General features: G+C 39.6%; 1 protein-coding gene across 1 annotated transcript in view; it reads right to left on the minus strand.

Moving 5' to 3' along the window:
- The window catches only part of myo1d (myosin 1D), a 143,976-nt gene that overhangs the window by 82,468 nt on the left and 45,934 nt on the right, over nt 1-15,574 (minus strand). Inside the window, exons 8-11 of the mRNA XM_047377517.1 lie at nt 14,148-14,351; nt 13,603-13,748; nt 13,348-13,462; nt 8,812-8,982 (exon numbers count right to left, since the gene is read on the minus strand). Of these exons, the coding sequence (XP_047233473.1) occupies nt 8,812-8,982; nt 13,348-13,462; nt 13,603-13,748; nt 14,148-14,351 (636 nt within the window). The remainder of the gene's footprint in view (nt 1-8,811; nt 8,983-13,347; nt 13,463-13,602; nt 13,749-14,147; nt 14,352-15,574) is intronic.

The raw sequence follows: 15,574 nt of genomic DNA on the forward strand, positions 1-15,574 counted from the left end.
CTATTAAAGAAGAATATTTCGACATTAGTCAGACTTTAAATTTGTAACCTGCAAAAATCAGAGTGCAAGAGAACAGACCGAAGGATAAGTAATTGGACAGCCGAACAGACAAATGAAAGACAGAAGGGCAGGAGGACAGATGGGATAGACAGATGTATATAGGATTTAGACAATAAAACAGAGAAGGAAGTCTGCAAATACAAATATTTTTCCATAGTTATTCAGATGTGGAAAACCTTTTCAATTTCAAACAATTCCTCTCTGAAACCTTTGAACGATCTCTTTAATGTCATCATGAGATAACTCTTTTTCCGACTGACACTGACAAACCCTCCAATAAACAAGGCGACTGTGGCTCAATAGGAAGGGTAGTCGTCTTGCAATCAGAAGGTTGTGGGTTTGATTCCAGCTTCCTCCTGCCATATGTCAATGTACCCCTGGTCAAGGCACTTAACCTCAAGTTGCCTATCAATCTGCGTATCGGTGTATGAATGTGTGACTGTTAGTGAGTGCGATTGGGTGAATGTGGCTCTAGTGTAAAGCGCTTTGAGTGGTCTGTATGACTGGAAAAGTGCTATATAAGTTCAGTCCATTTACCGTTTACAACCCACTTTGGTGGAAAGACTTATATAAGTTTTAAAACCTCCCTGAAGGTTGCTGCTTTTTCATTCAGTCCAGTCTTTGTATAAAAAATATTAGTTTTTTCAGGAGCTGTAGACACAACTGTGGTTTATCCCTTTCATTTAGAAGCCTTTCATGCTGGAATGATCCATAGATCAAAGTTTAGTGGCTAAACAAGCATGCATGCTTCTGAAAATGGTCAGGTAAAGGATTTCAATCCAGATTAATATTAGCAGTAACTTTTACTCTTTATAAGGCAAAGCCATGTACAATTCCTGATGATGACAATTATTTCAGCAGCTGATTTGTGAAAAAAAAGATCTACTCTTTCTGATAAAATACACACAAAGGGAAGACAACATTTTTGCTGTTTATTCTGACACAGTTAATAGTTTTCTTTGAAAAGGTAATCAGGGATAGGAAAGGGAACAACAGACAAACAGATGCTCTTCCAGACAGACAGACTGCATCTGCTGGAAGCCACACAACCACTCATCCAAAACAATCAGTCACACTCCAACACACACACACACACACACACACACTAGAAACAAAGCTTGGCATCTTCATTATTAGCACCCCTCATGTGATTTGGACTCAGCCTAATGCCAGGACCACCGTCAGAGTGTGCATTTGTGTTTTTCATTGTATGTTAGGGTTACTTCACATTTTTAATTTTTTAATTTTAGATTTTTCTGGACTTGCCAAAATAATTTGTCTTTTGGTCATGTTTTCCAAATATTTGATGTTATTTTATCTGGCTCCAGAGGTTTAGGATATTTATGCTCCAAGCATGAAAAGGTCTAAAACTGTACATAAAACCTGTTTCATGACCTAAATAAAAACAAACCCTCATAAAGTTTTGAGTGATTCTGTGGATTTTCAGTCAACAATTAAAAATCAGACACTGATGCGAAAGTTACACATCCACATCAGCTGCAGGGCTGATGTAGATGTTTTTTTGTTTTTTCATGACCAGGATTTAAGCTAACTAAAGTTGACCAGAAACTAGTCAAAACCTGTGGCGAACTACCCTGCGACTTAGTTTATCACCAGAGAAAAAGATGCAAAATTTGCCCAAACAGAAATTAAACAAGGCTGTATGAAGCAGCTAAAAAAGCTTCTTCTGTAGGGTGTTAGGGTTCAGCCTTAGAGATACTGCAAAGTAGAGCTGCTGTTTCACTACATCAAAAGGAGTCAGTAGAAGTGGTTAAGGCATCTGATAAGAATGCCTCCTGGGCACGTCCCTCTGTGAGCAGACCCATGGAAAGACCCAGAATTTGTTGGTCTACATAACCCGTCTGGCCTGGAAACACCTTGGGATCCCAGGGAATGAGCTGGAGCGTGTTAATAGGGAGAGAAATGTCTGGGTTTCTCTGCTGGACCTGTTAGCCCCATGACCCAATCTCAGATAAGCAAAAGACAATGGATGGATGAATGGATAGGTCCTTGTTTATATTGTTAAGAAACAAGTTTTCTAATTAGTTCTTGAACTGAATCAAAGGCATGTACTTACATTAAGGATAAGAACTCATCTAGCTAGTGTTATCTTGTCATTTTATTGCTAAAAAGTGCTTGCTTTTAAGTTTATATTTTGTAATCTGAATGGCTGCTTACTTGCCAACTACTTATCAGTTTTAAACTAATTAAGAGAATACATTTCAGCAAAATATATTTGAGATGTTGTTCTTTCTGGATCTAACATTTGGTTGTTCCGAGGCAATTGTGAACCTTTTCCTGACTGATCGATAGAGGTGTCAATAATCGAAATCAATCACTGGGGTGCAGATATACTTGCATATTCATTGCCACATTGATTTTTAAAAGGGACAAGAAAATTTCACACTGCACCTATAGAAGAAAGGAAATGTAAAATTTACTTTCATCTGAAAATAGGACTTTGGACCACTGGGCAACAGCCAGCTTTTTAGGCAAGACCCTATTGTGTCTTAACCTTCTTGTGAAGGGTTTTTATGACCATCTGCAGCATACCTCTTTAGTTGACCCAAACTGTTTCAGCTATTTTCTTTATGGGCAAAACAAAATGTCTAAAATATTTAAGAAAATATTTTTATTGCTTAAATGTAACATTCAAATTTAACAGAATTAAACATTTGTAATAGTTCACTCTGTGTTGTGAATCTATCTAACATATGAGTTGGTATTTGTTTTTACTAAAGCATATTTTTAGTAATAAAAACTTTTTGCAAACACAGTTGGTTTAAAACTATTTGGCCTTCTTTTCTACAGCACAGATTTTGTTGATAGACTGCCAATAAACCAGACCTCCGCCTTAATCTTCATCTCCCTCTGCTCCTGCCAGTCATTATGCTCCCATGCACCTACCATCACTTTCACTTTTCCAGCAATCCTTTTAGCCACCTGTGCCCTGATAATCTGTGTCCCAGGAATAAAGAGACATGTACCAACGCACAAGCCAGACCTCCTGATGAGCAGCATCTAATCATCTCTGAATCTCTGCAGTAGCTATCAGGGCATTAAACCACAACATATCAAGTCACAGCCTGGCTCTAAACAGAAGGATGAGTATAAACCCGGTCCAGAATGTTGAAAAGTCACAGTGCTGCCCTGTTGGACATAACATCCCCTCCCTCAGAGGCATCATTTAGACTCCTCCACATGTCGTTTCTGACCTTGTACCTCCCACGTATTAATGACCACTTGGTTTCGATGATTATCACAATGAACACATGGTGTGTGAAAGCTGTACCTCCTAGCACATCCCCCCTACATGAATTCATACATGTAGCAGCTGGTGGAGGACACATCCACAAACATCTTGTTAGTATGCTGCACCTGTACATGCCATGTGCTGGGATCTATGTGAAAGGCGCACTCAAGGAAACTGAAGGAAAACCGAATGATGAAAACAGAAAACAACTGGGGGAGAAAAAAAGTGAGATGTTACAGATCATGAAATGAAGTTGTTGTAGATTAACAACATGGGAAGACCACAGTGAGATCATTGCCGAATGCATTACAGGTGCTGATAACCAGGTCACACCCTCTGCAGTGTGGACAATGTTTCTCAGTAAAGAAAAAAGTTTATTTACTTCCGAAGAGACCTGTACTCTTTCAAGATCTATTTTTTACATTTTCTTTTATAACTTTGCATTTACATTTATAAGTATTGCATAAAAATGTATAAAACAACAGGAGGCTCAAATGTGTTGCAGCAAACTGGCGAGACAGAGAGAGATATTTACACCTATGAATGGTAACCCTACTAATCATCATAAGTAGCTGAAGACCTCCATAATCACGCACTGGTACGTAACACTGACTGCTCTCTCTCTCTCCCACACAGGCGACATTGTCTGTGGTGCTATGATAAATATTTAACATCGATCACAGAAAGTGGAACTAAACCCGATGCAAAACCCCGCCCTCAAATTTTGAAAAATGCCACCACAGTGGGCAGTGCCAAGACACACTGAGGGGCACGGCCAAGTGTGGGGATGAGCAGAGGAGGTTAAGATAGGGTGTGGTCAGGAGGATTAGGGAAAGTGGCAGCTAGCTTAATTTGACATTGAGTGACCAGAGTGACGCTGGTAGTTTCGCCATGGATATATCTTTTGAGGTGGAGAATTTTTCACCCTCTTGTCACCAAGAGGGACAAGAGGGTGATGGGTACCGAATTCGGTACTTTTATAGGTACCGACTGAATTCCGTCGGTACCACCAAGTACCTTTTCACATAAACTCAAACGGTACCATGATGGGAGATTTTCCATGCTGGACATGGACACAGCATTGGACGCACAAGAGCATAATGATGTCAGTAGCCGCTGGTACAGTCAACAAAGCATGACTAATAGACAGCGCTCGAAAGTATGGCTCCACTTTTCAAAATGATTTTCAAAAAGATTTTTCTCAGGGCTTAGGAAATTCACAATTTTCGACAACCTCAGATCTACAGCTACAACTCCTGCATTCGCCGCTGTTAGCACGCCTTCATCCGTTAGCAAGTCGTCGTCTGCAGCCAGCAACATGGGAGAAGGAATGTTTGAAACAACCGAGATGTTACAATACAATACATGTTGTTTAGATATATTCGTTTTTAGTTTATATATTGAGAAATAAATGTTAAATTTAAACATTTTGGGATTATTAAACAAATTAACATTTATTACAACATAAACACACACAAAATTACTGAAAACTGGTATCGTTGAGTACTGCTATCAATTCCCAGGTACCGAATATTGGTACCGCATCGGTTCAAATGTGAAAGGTACCCATCCCTACACAGAAGTCCAATAACGAAACACCACTCAGGCTCAGATCGGGGAGGCCATTCCTCCCAATAACACCCCTCCAGGTGTTATTGGCGCTTCCCACGAGCGTTGAAGTCCCTCAGCAGAATGACTGAGTCCCTGAGACGAACTCCAACACCCCCGCCAGGGACACCAAGAATGATGGGTACCATGCACTTCTGCTTGGCCCGTAGGTCAAACAACAGTCAGTGACCTCTCCCTGACTTGTAGGCGCAATAAGACGACTCTCTCATCCACCGAGGTAAACCCCAATATGAGATGAATGAGCTGGGGGGCGACAAGCAAACCCACTTAAAGCCACCGCCCCTCCCCACGGGCCACTTCAGAGCAGAGGATAGTCCAATCTCTTTTAAGGAGTTGGGTTCCAGAGCCTAAACTGTGCGTGGAGGTGAGTCGGACTATTTCTACCTGATATCGCTCAACCTCCCTCACAAGCCCGGGCTCATTCAAGCTCAGTCCCTCATGACTCCCTCTGTAGGTGGTGGGCCCACTCGGGGATGGCCTCATTCGGGCTTGGCCCAGCTGGTCCCGCAAGGAGTAGCCCCGACTCCAGGCCTCGCTACAGGATGGGGCCCCGGCTCCGCTCGCTGCAATATTCGTGACATGAACAGCAAGGCTAGCGGTGGGAATACTTCTAATCTGAGGAAGCAAAAGATTTTTCTCAGAGCTTAGAAAATTCACAATTTTCGACAACCTCAGATCTACGTTAGCAAGTCATCTGTTAGCAAGTCGTCATCTGCAGCCAGCAACATGGGAGAATAAATATTTGAAACAACTGAGATGTTACGATACAAACAGTTGGATGTTGTTTTCATATATTCGTTAAAGTTTATGTATTGAGAAATAAATAATAAATACTGAAAAAGTTGGAGATTTTATTATTAAAGAAATTAACATTTATTAAACGCACACAAAAGTATCGAAAATTGGTACCATTGAGTACTGTTACCAATTCCCAGGTACCGGGCATCAGGACCATATCGGTTCAAATGTGAAAGGTACCCATCCCTAATGTCACTACCTACTCAAACACCTCTCCTGCTACAGTTGTACATTTCTAGTTTCCTGTAGTAATATTAATTTGGCATTGGTTTGCTTTTAAATCTGTGTTAGCTTTTCCATTTTAAGAGTTAATAGTAATAACTAGTTTTAATATAATTATATTAAAGGTGAATTTCTTTCTTTCCAATTTTGAGGTGCCCCCTGCTAACCACGGTCCCCTTGGTATTTGCCTATATTGCTTAATGGATGAGTCGGCTCTGGAAAGGGATTCTGCAAAGTAGTGACTCTACTGAATATTAATGCATGGCACACATTTTCAGATTTTTATTAGTAAAACATTTTAACAATTTTCAAACAACTTTGGGTTTGTCTATTGCATAAAATCCCAATAAAACACATAAAACACAAGCAATGAGAGTACTTTTTGAAGGTACTGCACAGCTGTCTCTTAGTGTTCTTCACTTCTCTGGTGTTTCTTACAGGGCATGCAACAAAGGTTCATCAAAGGAACTTTCAGTCAAGAGAAAAAAACATGCTGCTGTTGCTGGAATACCATTTCTGATGGAAAAGCAAAACTGCGAGCCTTTATAACATTGCTGAAAATATGTCAAACATCATTACCTGTAGATATGCAGTAACTGTGATTATCATGCAGCCTTTTCACATGCCTCAACAACTTTCTTTCTTGCTGTCTCTTGTTGTGGTTATCTCACCTCACATTTAATTCTTAGTTTCTCCCACAACACCAACTCCTCTTTATTTCTCACTCTTCCTTCCCTTCTTCAACCTGCACATCTGCTTTAGTCTGCCTGCAAAGGTAAAGGTGCGAACTGTGGAGGCTGGAGAATCAGAGGGGGTTAGAGAGTCTGGAGAGCTCCAGTGCAATTCCTATCCTCAAAGATTTGTGATTTCCAAATGTTTTCCAAGAACCACCATACATCCTAAACATAGCCTTAGAGATAAAAATGTTAGGGCATAATAAAACAGCAAGAGTATTTCTTTTGTTTTTTCTTTTCCTTCCCAGTTAAAATCATCTGAAGTCTAATAATAAATGTAGATCTAAAAAAAAAATAAATTGCTGCAAAAACAAAAAAAACAAACATTTCTGGGTCTGTCTTTTAAAATAAGTGATATGTTATTTGTGTTTGAAATGTAAAAGGTAGTTGTCTGTAATAGTGGTTTGTGGGTGTTCTGTACAACCTTAACAGCTTGTTTAAAAAAAAAAAAAATCAATGTAACCTGTAGGTGGCAGAATCTGTCACAATAAAGTACCAGAAATACTATAAAAGACAAGTTGTCCAAACCAGCACCCTCCCCCCATTTATTATGTAAATGTAAATACATTTACATAATAACTGTATTTATTATTTATAATAAATAATAACATATAACTTTAATAAATGAAATTATAATTTATTTGATATAACAATTTGTTTGAAACTTGCTATTTTTTGTTCTCAAAACAGACTCCTAAATTAAATATCAAGCTAAAAACCTGTCTGTATAAACACTGAACATTAGACCATTCAATCCTTCAGAATTTCTGTGGAGATCCACTGAAGAATGAACAATTCAAACAACTTCCTCAACTCACAGAAACATTGCACAGGAACAGGACTTCAAACAGAATAGGAAACCAAAAGGTTTCCAGACAATATTGATTCATACAGATATTAGATCCAGGAAGCACCAGCAGGATAAGTGTATACTGAAACCCTTCATGTCTTTGAAAGCAGCAGAAGAAGACTCATAGTGAAGAGCATATAGACTCAAGGATGAAAGGAAGAAAGACAGTTTCACGGATGCAGTACACTCTTTACCTCAGCCCTTCTGGATTCACAGCTTGCCTGTCATCAGGTTGTATTTTCACCCTGAACTATGGTGGGTACCACTTTCTGCAGGAATCATTGCCTGCCAGCTGTTTGCATCACATGGGAACATGAAGATATTGAACACTAATGAAACAGCCTCACTCTGCAGCGTGTTGATTTATATATTTCAGTTCACAGCTTCCCTCACACACATCTTGTCAAAACTACATCAGCATATCCTTCGCTCTTTTTCTCTCTCAACTTTAGCCTTTCTGTATGGCTCTTCTCATAAATCTGTAATATGTCTCCACCACACTGCTATAAACTGACAGTGACATCACTTGTGGAAAGTGTTGAGTCAGACTCCCACAAACAATTCCTTTCACGGTGGTTGACCCCTGGTGTTCACAGAGTAGACTGCAGCAGACCTCAGTCAGAACCACCTACGTAGTTTGACATCTTTTAGCATTTGCCCCAAACAGCCCTTTACATGTCATATATCATCATACTACCTGGATCATAAAAGATGAGATATTAGAACCAAGCTAACCGTTTCCCAAACATGAATGACAATACATTTATTTTGCTTGGCTTTTGTTGACGAGTCTGAATAGACCATTTGAGTGAATAAGACTGTGAATCTTCCTGATTGTTTAAACTAACAGGATTATGTTCAGTCTCCACTTGCAGCGCTAAGAACTACTTAATGCTTGGAGAAACCTGCCCTCTGCTGTTCTCAGGTTAGTACCGCTACATCAAGTATGTGCAAAAGCTGATATTCTGCTTCAGGATTATTTTAAGAGGGTCAGAATTTCACATTATATACATTTGTATACAGATGTTATCATTGAAGTGCATATTTAATGCATTTAGACAAGAATAGCCTTTGCAATATAGCACATAACTACATGAGAAAGGTAAATTGAAGAAAACAATGTGAGGTGTGGATCCCAAATCGATTTCAAACAGAACCAACTACAAGAAGGCTTGGCAGCTTTGGCATTGCCCAACCTCAAAGACCAAACTCTGTTGTAAATAATAACACAAATAAAACAACTATGCCCAGTTCATTCTTCCTACCTTGCGGCTTGTAAAGTGAGCGTGCTTTGCCAGTTTGACGTTCAGTCCCTGCAGGAAGACCTCATCCGTGACTTTGCCCACATTCATACAGGCTTCATCCAGAACAGAGAAGATACCTTTATGCTGCTGCTCAACCAAATCAACAATAATCTGGTTGTTGAAGTAATCAATCTAGAAAACATGAGAGAGGATTAAACTGACTTCAGTTTGGAAGACAAAAATGTACAATTACATGAAATATGCTGAAAGCATTTGAAAGCAAGTAAAAATAAATGTCTGGCAAATGTGTGTTTCAAAACACATGTTTGACTTCAAAAACAATGGCAAAACAAAACAAACCTGCATTAAAAGTATTTACAGCAAAATATTATGAGTAGAGATGCACCATTCAATTGGGCACAGATGGGAATCAGGTACCTTTCCTCTGATCAGTAGGTTAAATGCTAATAAATCAAACAAAAAAGATTCAGTTGACTAAATGCACCAAGAACTCCCACCTTTTACGTATATAAAACACTGTCTACTGTGGATCACCTCTGGTTACTAGGAACCCACCCTTTCTCTGTACTCGAGATGATCCTCAAACAAAGACACTGTTTGGAAGAAGATCCCGCAGTGACTGTACTTCCTGCGGCAATGTAAGTACAGCTTTCCACAGGAGCTGCTTGTCATCTTCTGCACCAAAATTATTCAGTCTGTCCTGTGCACATCCATTACTGAGTGGGTTGGCTCATCCACAGAATAGGACAGGTGCAAATTGCATTGAACAATTAGGTCATCAGGGCTGACCTTCCCTCCATCCAGGACCTGTACAGGTCTAGGGTTAGGAAAATGGGCGCTAAAATCTCTGCAGACCCCACACATCATGGACAAAAACTGTTTAGACTTTTACTTTCAGGTCGGCGCTACATTTGAAAAAAAACATACACCACGAAGACAATTTCTTTTTCCAGGCTGTCTCTCTGATGTTGTGCAATCAGGATGCTTATATCATTTAATATATAATTAAAAACCATTCGGCCTGTCAACGTTTGTCTTGGGAAGACCACCCCAATATGACGAGTTATTAAGACAATAGATAAAAGAGTGATTTGAGTACTGGTGTTAATAAATAGCACACAATATTCTCAATATAATAATTTATTAACAGAAACAGTTCAACTCCAAGACAAAAATACTCTAATCAACAAACTCTTTAATATGCTAGAACAATTCAACTAAAACTAACCAACAAAATGAAAGAATACAGAACACTAATTAACTATATACAAATGAAGGAACAAGAAAACCAATTAAAAAATGGTTGAAAACCATAACCAATAAAATTATACAATATTGTTATTCACTGTTATCTATGTTTGAGACCAAGGTTTATCTAGCTACTTCAAGGCTGGACTATTGTAATTCGTTACTATCAGGATGTCCACAAAATGCAGTTAAAAGCCTTCAGCTGATTCAAAATGCTGCAGCAAGAGTTCTGATGAAAATTAAAAAGAGAGATCATATTTCTCCTATTTTAGCTTCCCTTCATTGGCTCCCTGTTAAATTTAGAATAGAATTTAAAATTCTCCTCCTCACATATAAAGCCTTTAATGATCTAGCTCCATCATACATCAGAGATCTGATTGGTCCATATGTTCCTAACAGAGCACTTCGTTCTCAGACTGCAGGTTTACTGGTGGTTCCTAGAGTCTCTAGAAGTAGAATGGGAGGCAGATCCTTTAGTTATCAGGCTCCTCTCCTGTGGAACCAGCTCCCAGTTTTAGTCCGTGAGGCAGACACCCTGTCTACTTTTAAGGCTAGGCTTAAAACCTTCCTTTTTGATAAAGCTTATAGTTCGAGTGGCTTGGTTTATCAGGGAGGGAGCCAGGTTTAGCCTAAACCGGCTACCTGTATGACCCCTTCTCTTTTCCAATGGTTATAATCAGTCTGACAGAGGGAGGTATCCCAATCATTGTGGTTTTTAGTATAACAATGACCATCAGTGGGACCCTTTGTGAGGTGCCTTGAGATGACATTGTTGTAAATAAGCGCCGTTTAACTAAATAATCTGAACTGAAACTATCTGTGTAGTTATGCTGCTATTGGCTTAGGCTGCTGGGACATAACGACCACTTTCACCCTCTTCGCTACATTCTCACACTACTCTCCAATTTTGCATTATTTGCTGTTATTTCAGCTTTTAACCTTGTTCTCTCTTTTCTCTTCCTAGAAGCTACACCCGGCCTGACTCTGTGTCTACCTGTGATACCTTTCTGGAGAGGGGCATCGTCCGAGCTTCTGCTAGCAACAACTTAATGCTCAACCTCTACCGATGATACACATGGCCCTGTCTTTTAGTGTTTAACCCTTTCTCTCTCCTAGACATGGTGATTGACTGAGCTTAACTGTACCAAACTCTATGTGCTCTCTTTCAGACTCTAACCTTGAAAACTGGCTCAAAGTTTATCTGTTCTTTCTTTCTAGATGAAACGACTAAAGGAGCTACATCCATCAACATTTACTTTTCCTTCCCATAGAAAGTACTTCTGGATCAGTGCTTCTTTGTTCTTTTTGCGTCTCTGATCTGTTCTCTCAAACCCCCAGTTGGTCGTGGCAGATGGCCACTCACACTGAGCCTGGATCTGCTGGAGGTTTCTTCCTGTTAAAAGGGAGTTTTTCCTCTCCACTGTCGCTACATGCATGCTCAGTATGAGGGATTGCTGCAAAGTCAACCCCAGTGACTGTCCACTGTCTCTACATGCTCATCCGGGAGGAGTGACTGCTGCAAGTCACTGACTGGATGCAATCTGCTGGGTTTCTTTAGGTAGAAAAACTTTTTATCCAATTTGAATAAATAACTGAATCTGACTGCACTGTTCAATGGTTAGGATTAATTGGAATGTATGTACCTGACTGTTGTGAAGTGCCTTGAGACGACATGTGTTGTGAATTGGCGCTATATAAATAAAACTGAATCTTGAGGAATTTGGAAGTGAGAACAAATCAGTAATAGAATTTAGTTTGTTCCCAAAACAGAGAACTTGATTCTAAAACTAATTTGTTCTAATTTTTTATTATCAGCATTTACAAAAAAAAGGGATGGGTAAAAATATATTATGACAGGATTTTTTTTGCTCTGTCAGTCAAATTACCTCTGTGTTGGATGTAAACATTTGACCTTCCTGGTGCTAGCATTAGCCATTAGTGAATGTAGCCAACAAAGGAAAGCTTATTATAGCTCTTTCACATGTTGGGTGTTCCATTGCAAACATGCTCTGGGTGACGGGTCAGACAAAGAGTGGTTCAGAAGCCTTTATGAGGACAGGCACAACAAGGCCGGTGACATCGTCCAGTGCGGCGGGGCTCCACCCTGCAGCCGGGCCTGGAGTCGGGGCTTGTCAATAAAGTGACCCAGCTGGGCAAAGCCCAAATGAGGCTATCGCCGAGTGGGCCGACCACCTACAGAGGGAGTCATGAGGGACTGAGCTTGAACGAGCCCGGGCTTGTGAGGGAGGTTGAGCGATATCAGGTAGAAATAGTCCGACTCACCTCCACGCACAGCTTAGGCTCTGGAACCCAACTCCTTAAAAGAGATTGGACTATCCTCTCCTCTGAAGTGGCCCGTAGGGAGGGGCGGTGGGTTTAAGTGGGTTTGCTTGTCGCCCCACAGCTCATTCATCTCATGTTGGGGTTTACCTCGGTGGATGAGAGAGTCGTCTTATTGCGCCTTCAAGTCAGGGAGAGGTCACTGACTGTTGTTTGACCTACCGGCCAAGCAGAGGCGCATGATGCCCGGCATTCTTTGTGTCCCTGACGGGGTGTTGGAGTTTGTCTCAGCAGACTCAGTTCTGCTGAGGGACTTCAACGCTCGTGGGAAACGACAGCGACACCTGGAGGGGTGTTATTGGGAGGAATGGCCTCCCTGATCTGAGCCTGAGTGGTGTTTCGTTATTGGACTTCTGTGTAGGGATGGGTACCTTTCACATTTGAACTGATGCGGTACCAATATCCGGTACCCGGGAATTGATAGCAGTACTCATCGGTACCAGTTTTCGATACTTTTGTGTGTGTTTATGTTGTAAAAAATATTAATTAGTTAAAAAATAAAATCGCAAAAACTTTCAATTAAACATTTATTTCTGAATATATAAACTTTAACGAATATATCAAAGCAACATCCAGCTGTTTGTATTGTAACATCTCAGTTGTTTCAAACATTTCTTCAACATTAAAACCCCTAACTGACTACGCAATGTAATGCACAAATTAAAACCCAGCCAGACAAGTCACTAACGGTGCTAAATGCAGGAGTTATAGCCATAGATCTAAGGCTGACAACAATCGTCTCTTCAGCCTTGACAAAAATGTTGTGCTTAACCAGGTCTGTGCATATTCACACACACTCAGAAGAATATAAAAATGGCTGGGCCCATGGTTTGAAAACATCTAAAATGTTTGACAACCAGTGCTATAGACTAAACTCAGTAGCCATTTGCCTACTCAAACACAAATATTAGAGTTTCATATGGAAAAACTTAAAAAAAAACATCATACATGTTTCCAGGGGATGCCTTCTCTCTGATACTCCTCCTGTTCCTGCTTTAGAACCAGCTGAATGAAAAGTTGCTGCAGCTTTTCATTACAGTAGTTGATGCAAAACTGTTCAAAGCTACAAATACAAAAATCAAAAGGGTTAGGGTTATAAAAACACAAAAAAACAAAGTTTGAAATACTGACATACTGGTATAAATGCAAAAAAAACCCAACTATTTTTCAAGTTTCTTTTTTTCTTTCTTTCTTTATTGTCACCTGTTGTTCTGGAAAATTTCAAACCCATAGATGTCCAACACTCCGATGACTGTGTTCTTCCCATGGACTCTAGCATCATAATTTTTCACCTCAATAATATCATTGATGCGTCCAACGATCCAGCAGAACAAACGCTCATACATTGCCTGAGGAAGACAAAATGTTAAATGTTAAGAAGTGTGGAGGGAAATTCTATGCTTATTTGTGTGCAGAGTATTTCAGGGCTGAAACGCTAAGCAGGAACACCTGAGAAATGGGATGCAAAATGTCCAAATATCAGTGAGTCAGTCTTTTGTTTGCAGCCTCACTGCGCTGCTCATACAGCTGCCTACATGTACTGCATCCTCCACAATGTTCAGCCTCTGTCTGGTGTCAAAACACTGTGACTCATGTTACAGTGAACTACCATAAGTAGAATCATAAGTAATGCCAAGCACTAAGTGAAATGTCACAACCCTGCAGGAATGTAGAGACCTCTGCTTTAATCTCTTTAGTGCTGGTATAAAAACACAAAAGGGTCACTATAACTAGTGCCCAAAAATAACCTTTGCTAAAGCATCTCGCCCATAACTGGCCTCCTGTGTTGTGTGCTGTTTTTCAATGACATCTCGACCTGTGGCCACGGTGCGATACAGCAGAGCCTTCTCCACATTTTCCTCCTTGGTAGAAAGAAGCTCCTTGATCACAGAAACTAGTTTTGTGTTCTCTATCAACGTAACATCACCGTCCACTCCAAATGCCAGGTTTCCCTGTAGGACAGAACATGGGTTTAATAATTTATTTTGTTTTTAAGTAAGAAAGAATTAATGCAGAAATTCATGCGAAAATTATGGAACTAAAACAATATTTTATCTCAGCATTGACAAGCTACTGGCAGCACTATCAGGTCAAGTAATCAGTTAGACACCAACTATAACACTCCAGTGAGAAGTATCTGGTTTAAGGATCTGTTTTTATTGAATTGTTAGGTCACACCACTCTCAGTATTTTTCTGATCCATAAATTCTTTGCTTTCTTGTCCCAAATCCAAAACGCACCATGAACCCTTACATCTAACCAAAACCTAGATTAAGTAGTGAAATTATTTAGTGTTTGTGCAGTTGTGAAAAGGAAGCAAACTCCAAACTTTACATATATACGAACCAGAAATTGTGTCAATTTTGAACCAAAATGGTTACAGATTGTGGGTCCTTAGTGTTGTGTAGGGAGGCTACTATTGGTTTGTGTTTGCAGTTAACTCAACACAAAATAACCAAAGCAAATATCACCATTAATAATTTGAGTTAGTAGTAAGCCAGCTAACAACTATGCTGACCTAGATACGCTTTTGTTCCAGAAGTTGTTGAATTTTATTTTATTATATCACCACAAACCCCTCTACCCTAACAGACCAAAATGAAGTAAATAGAAAATAATAATGTTCCCTATGTCAGTTTCCAGAAGTTAACATCCCTACTACAGATAAACAAATATATTTCTTTTGGAAAAAACTATCCATGTTCTATTTATGTATAAGACATTTGTTCCTGGAAAATGAAAAAACTACAAAAACTATGTTTTTAACAATTGCTGTATTTCTTAGTGTAAAAGTAATAATATTGCCTCAGCAAATATGAGTGTTTTGGCATCTGAGGTAGTAAGATAGCTTCTTATGGCTACTTTGCAGTCTGGGTTTGTGGTTCCCCTAGACAAATGTCCTGGCCCACACCACAAAAATCTATATCAGTGGTCTAGTAAAAAACAAAACAAAGGGAGTTTTTGCGTAGTAGATTTAATCATACATTGTTAAAGCCCCAGATTATTCTTTTTGAATTTAAAACTATAGATTACCTATACAGTGCCTTGCGAAAGTACTTGGCCCCCTTGAACTTATCAACCTCTTGCCACATTTCAGGCTTCAAACATAAAGATTTATGTTTATGGAATGAAATTTATTGGATGTGTCAAACTTTTTTAACAAATAAAAAACTGA

Source organism: Girardinichthys multiradiatus, chromosome 10 (assembly GCF_021462225.1).
Source record: "Girardinichthys multiradiatus isolate DD_20200921_A chromosome 10, DD_fGirMul_XY1, whole genome shotgun sequence".
Classification (NCBI taxonomy): domain Eukaryota; kingdom Metazoa; phylum Chordata; class Actinopteri; order Cyprinodontiformes; family Goodeidae; genus Girardinichthys; species Girardinichthys multiradiatus.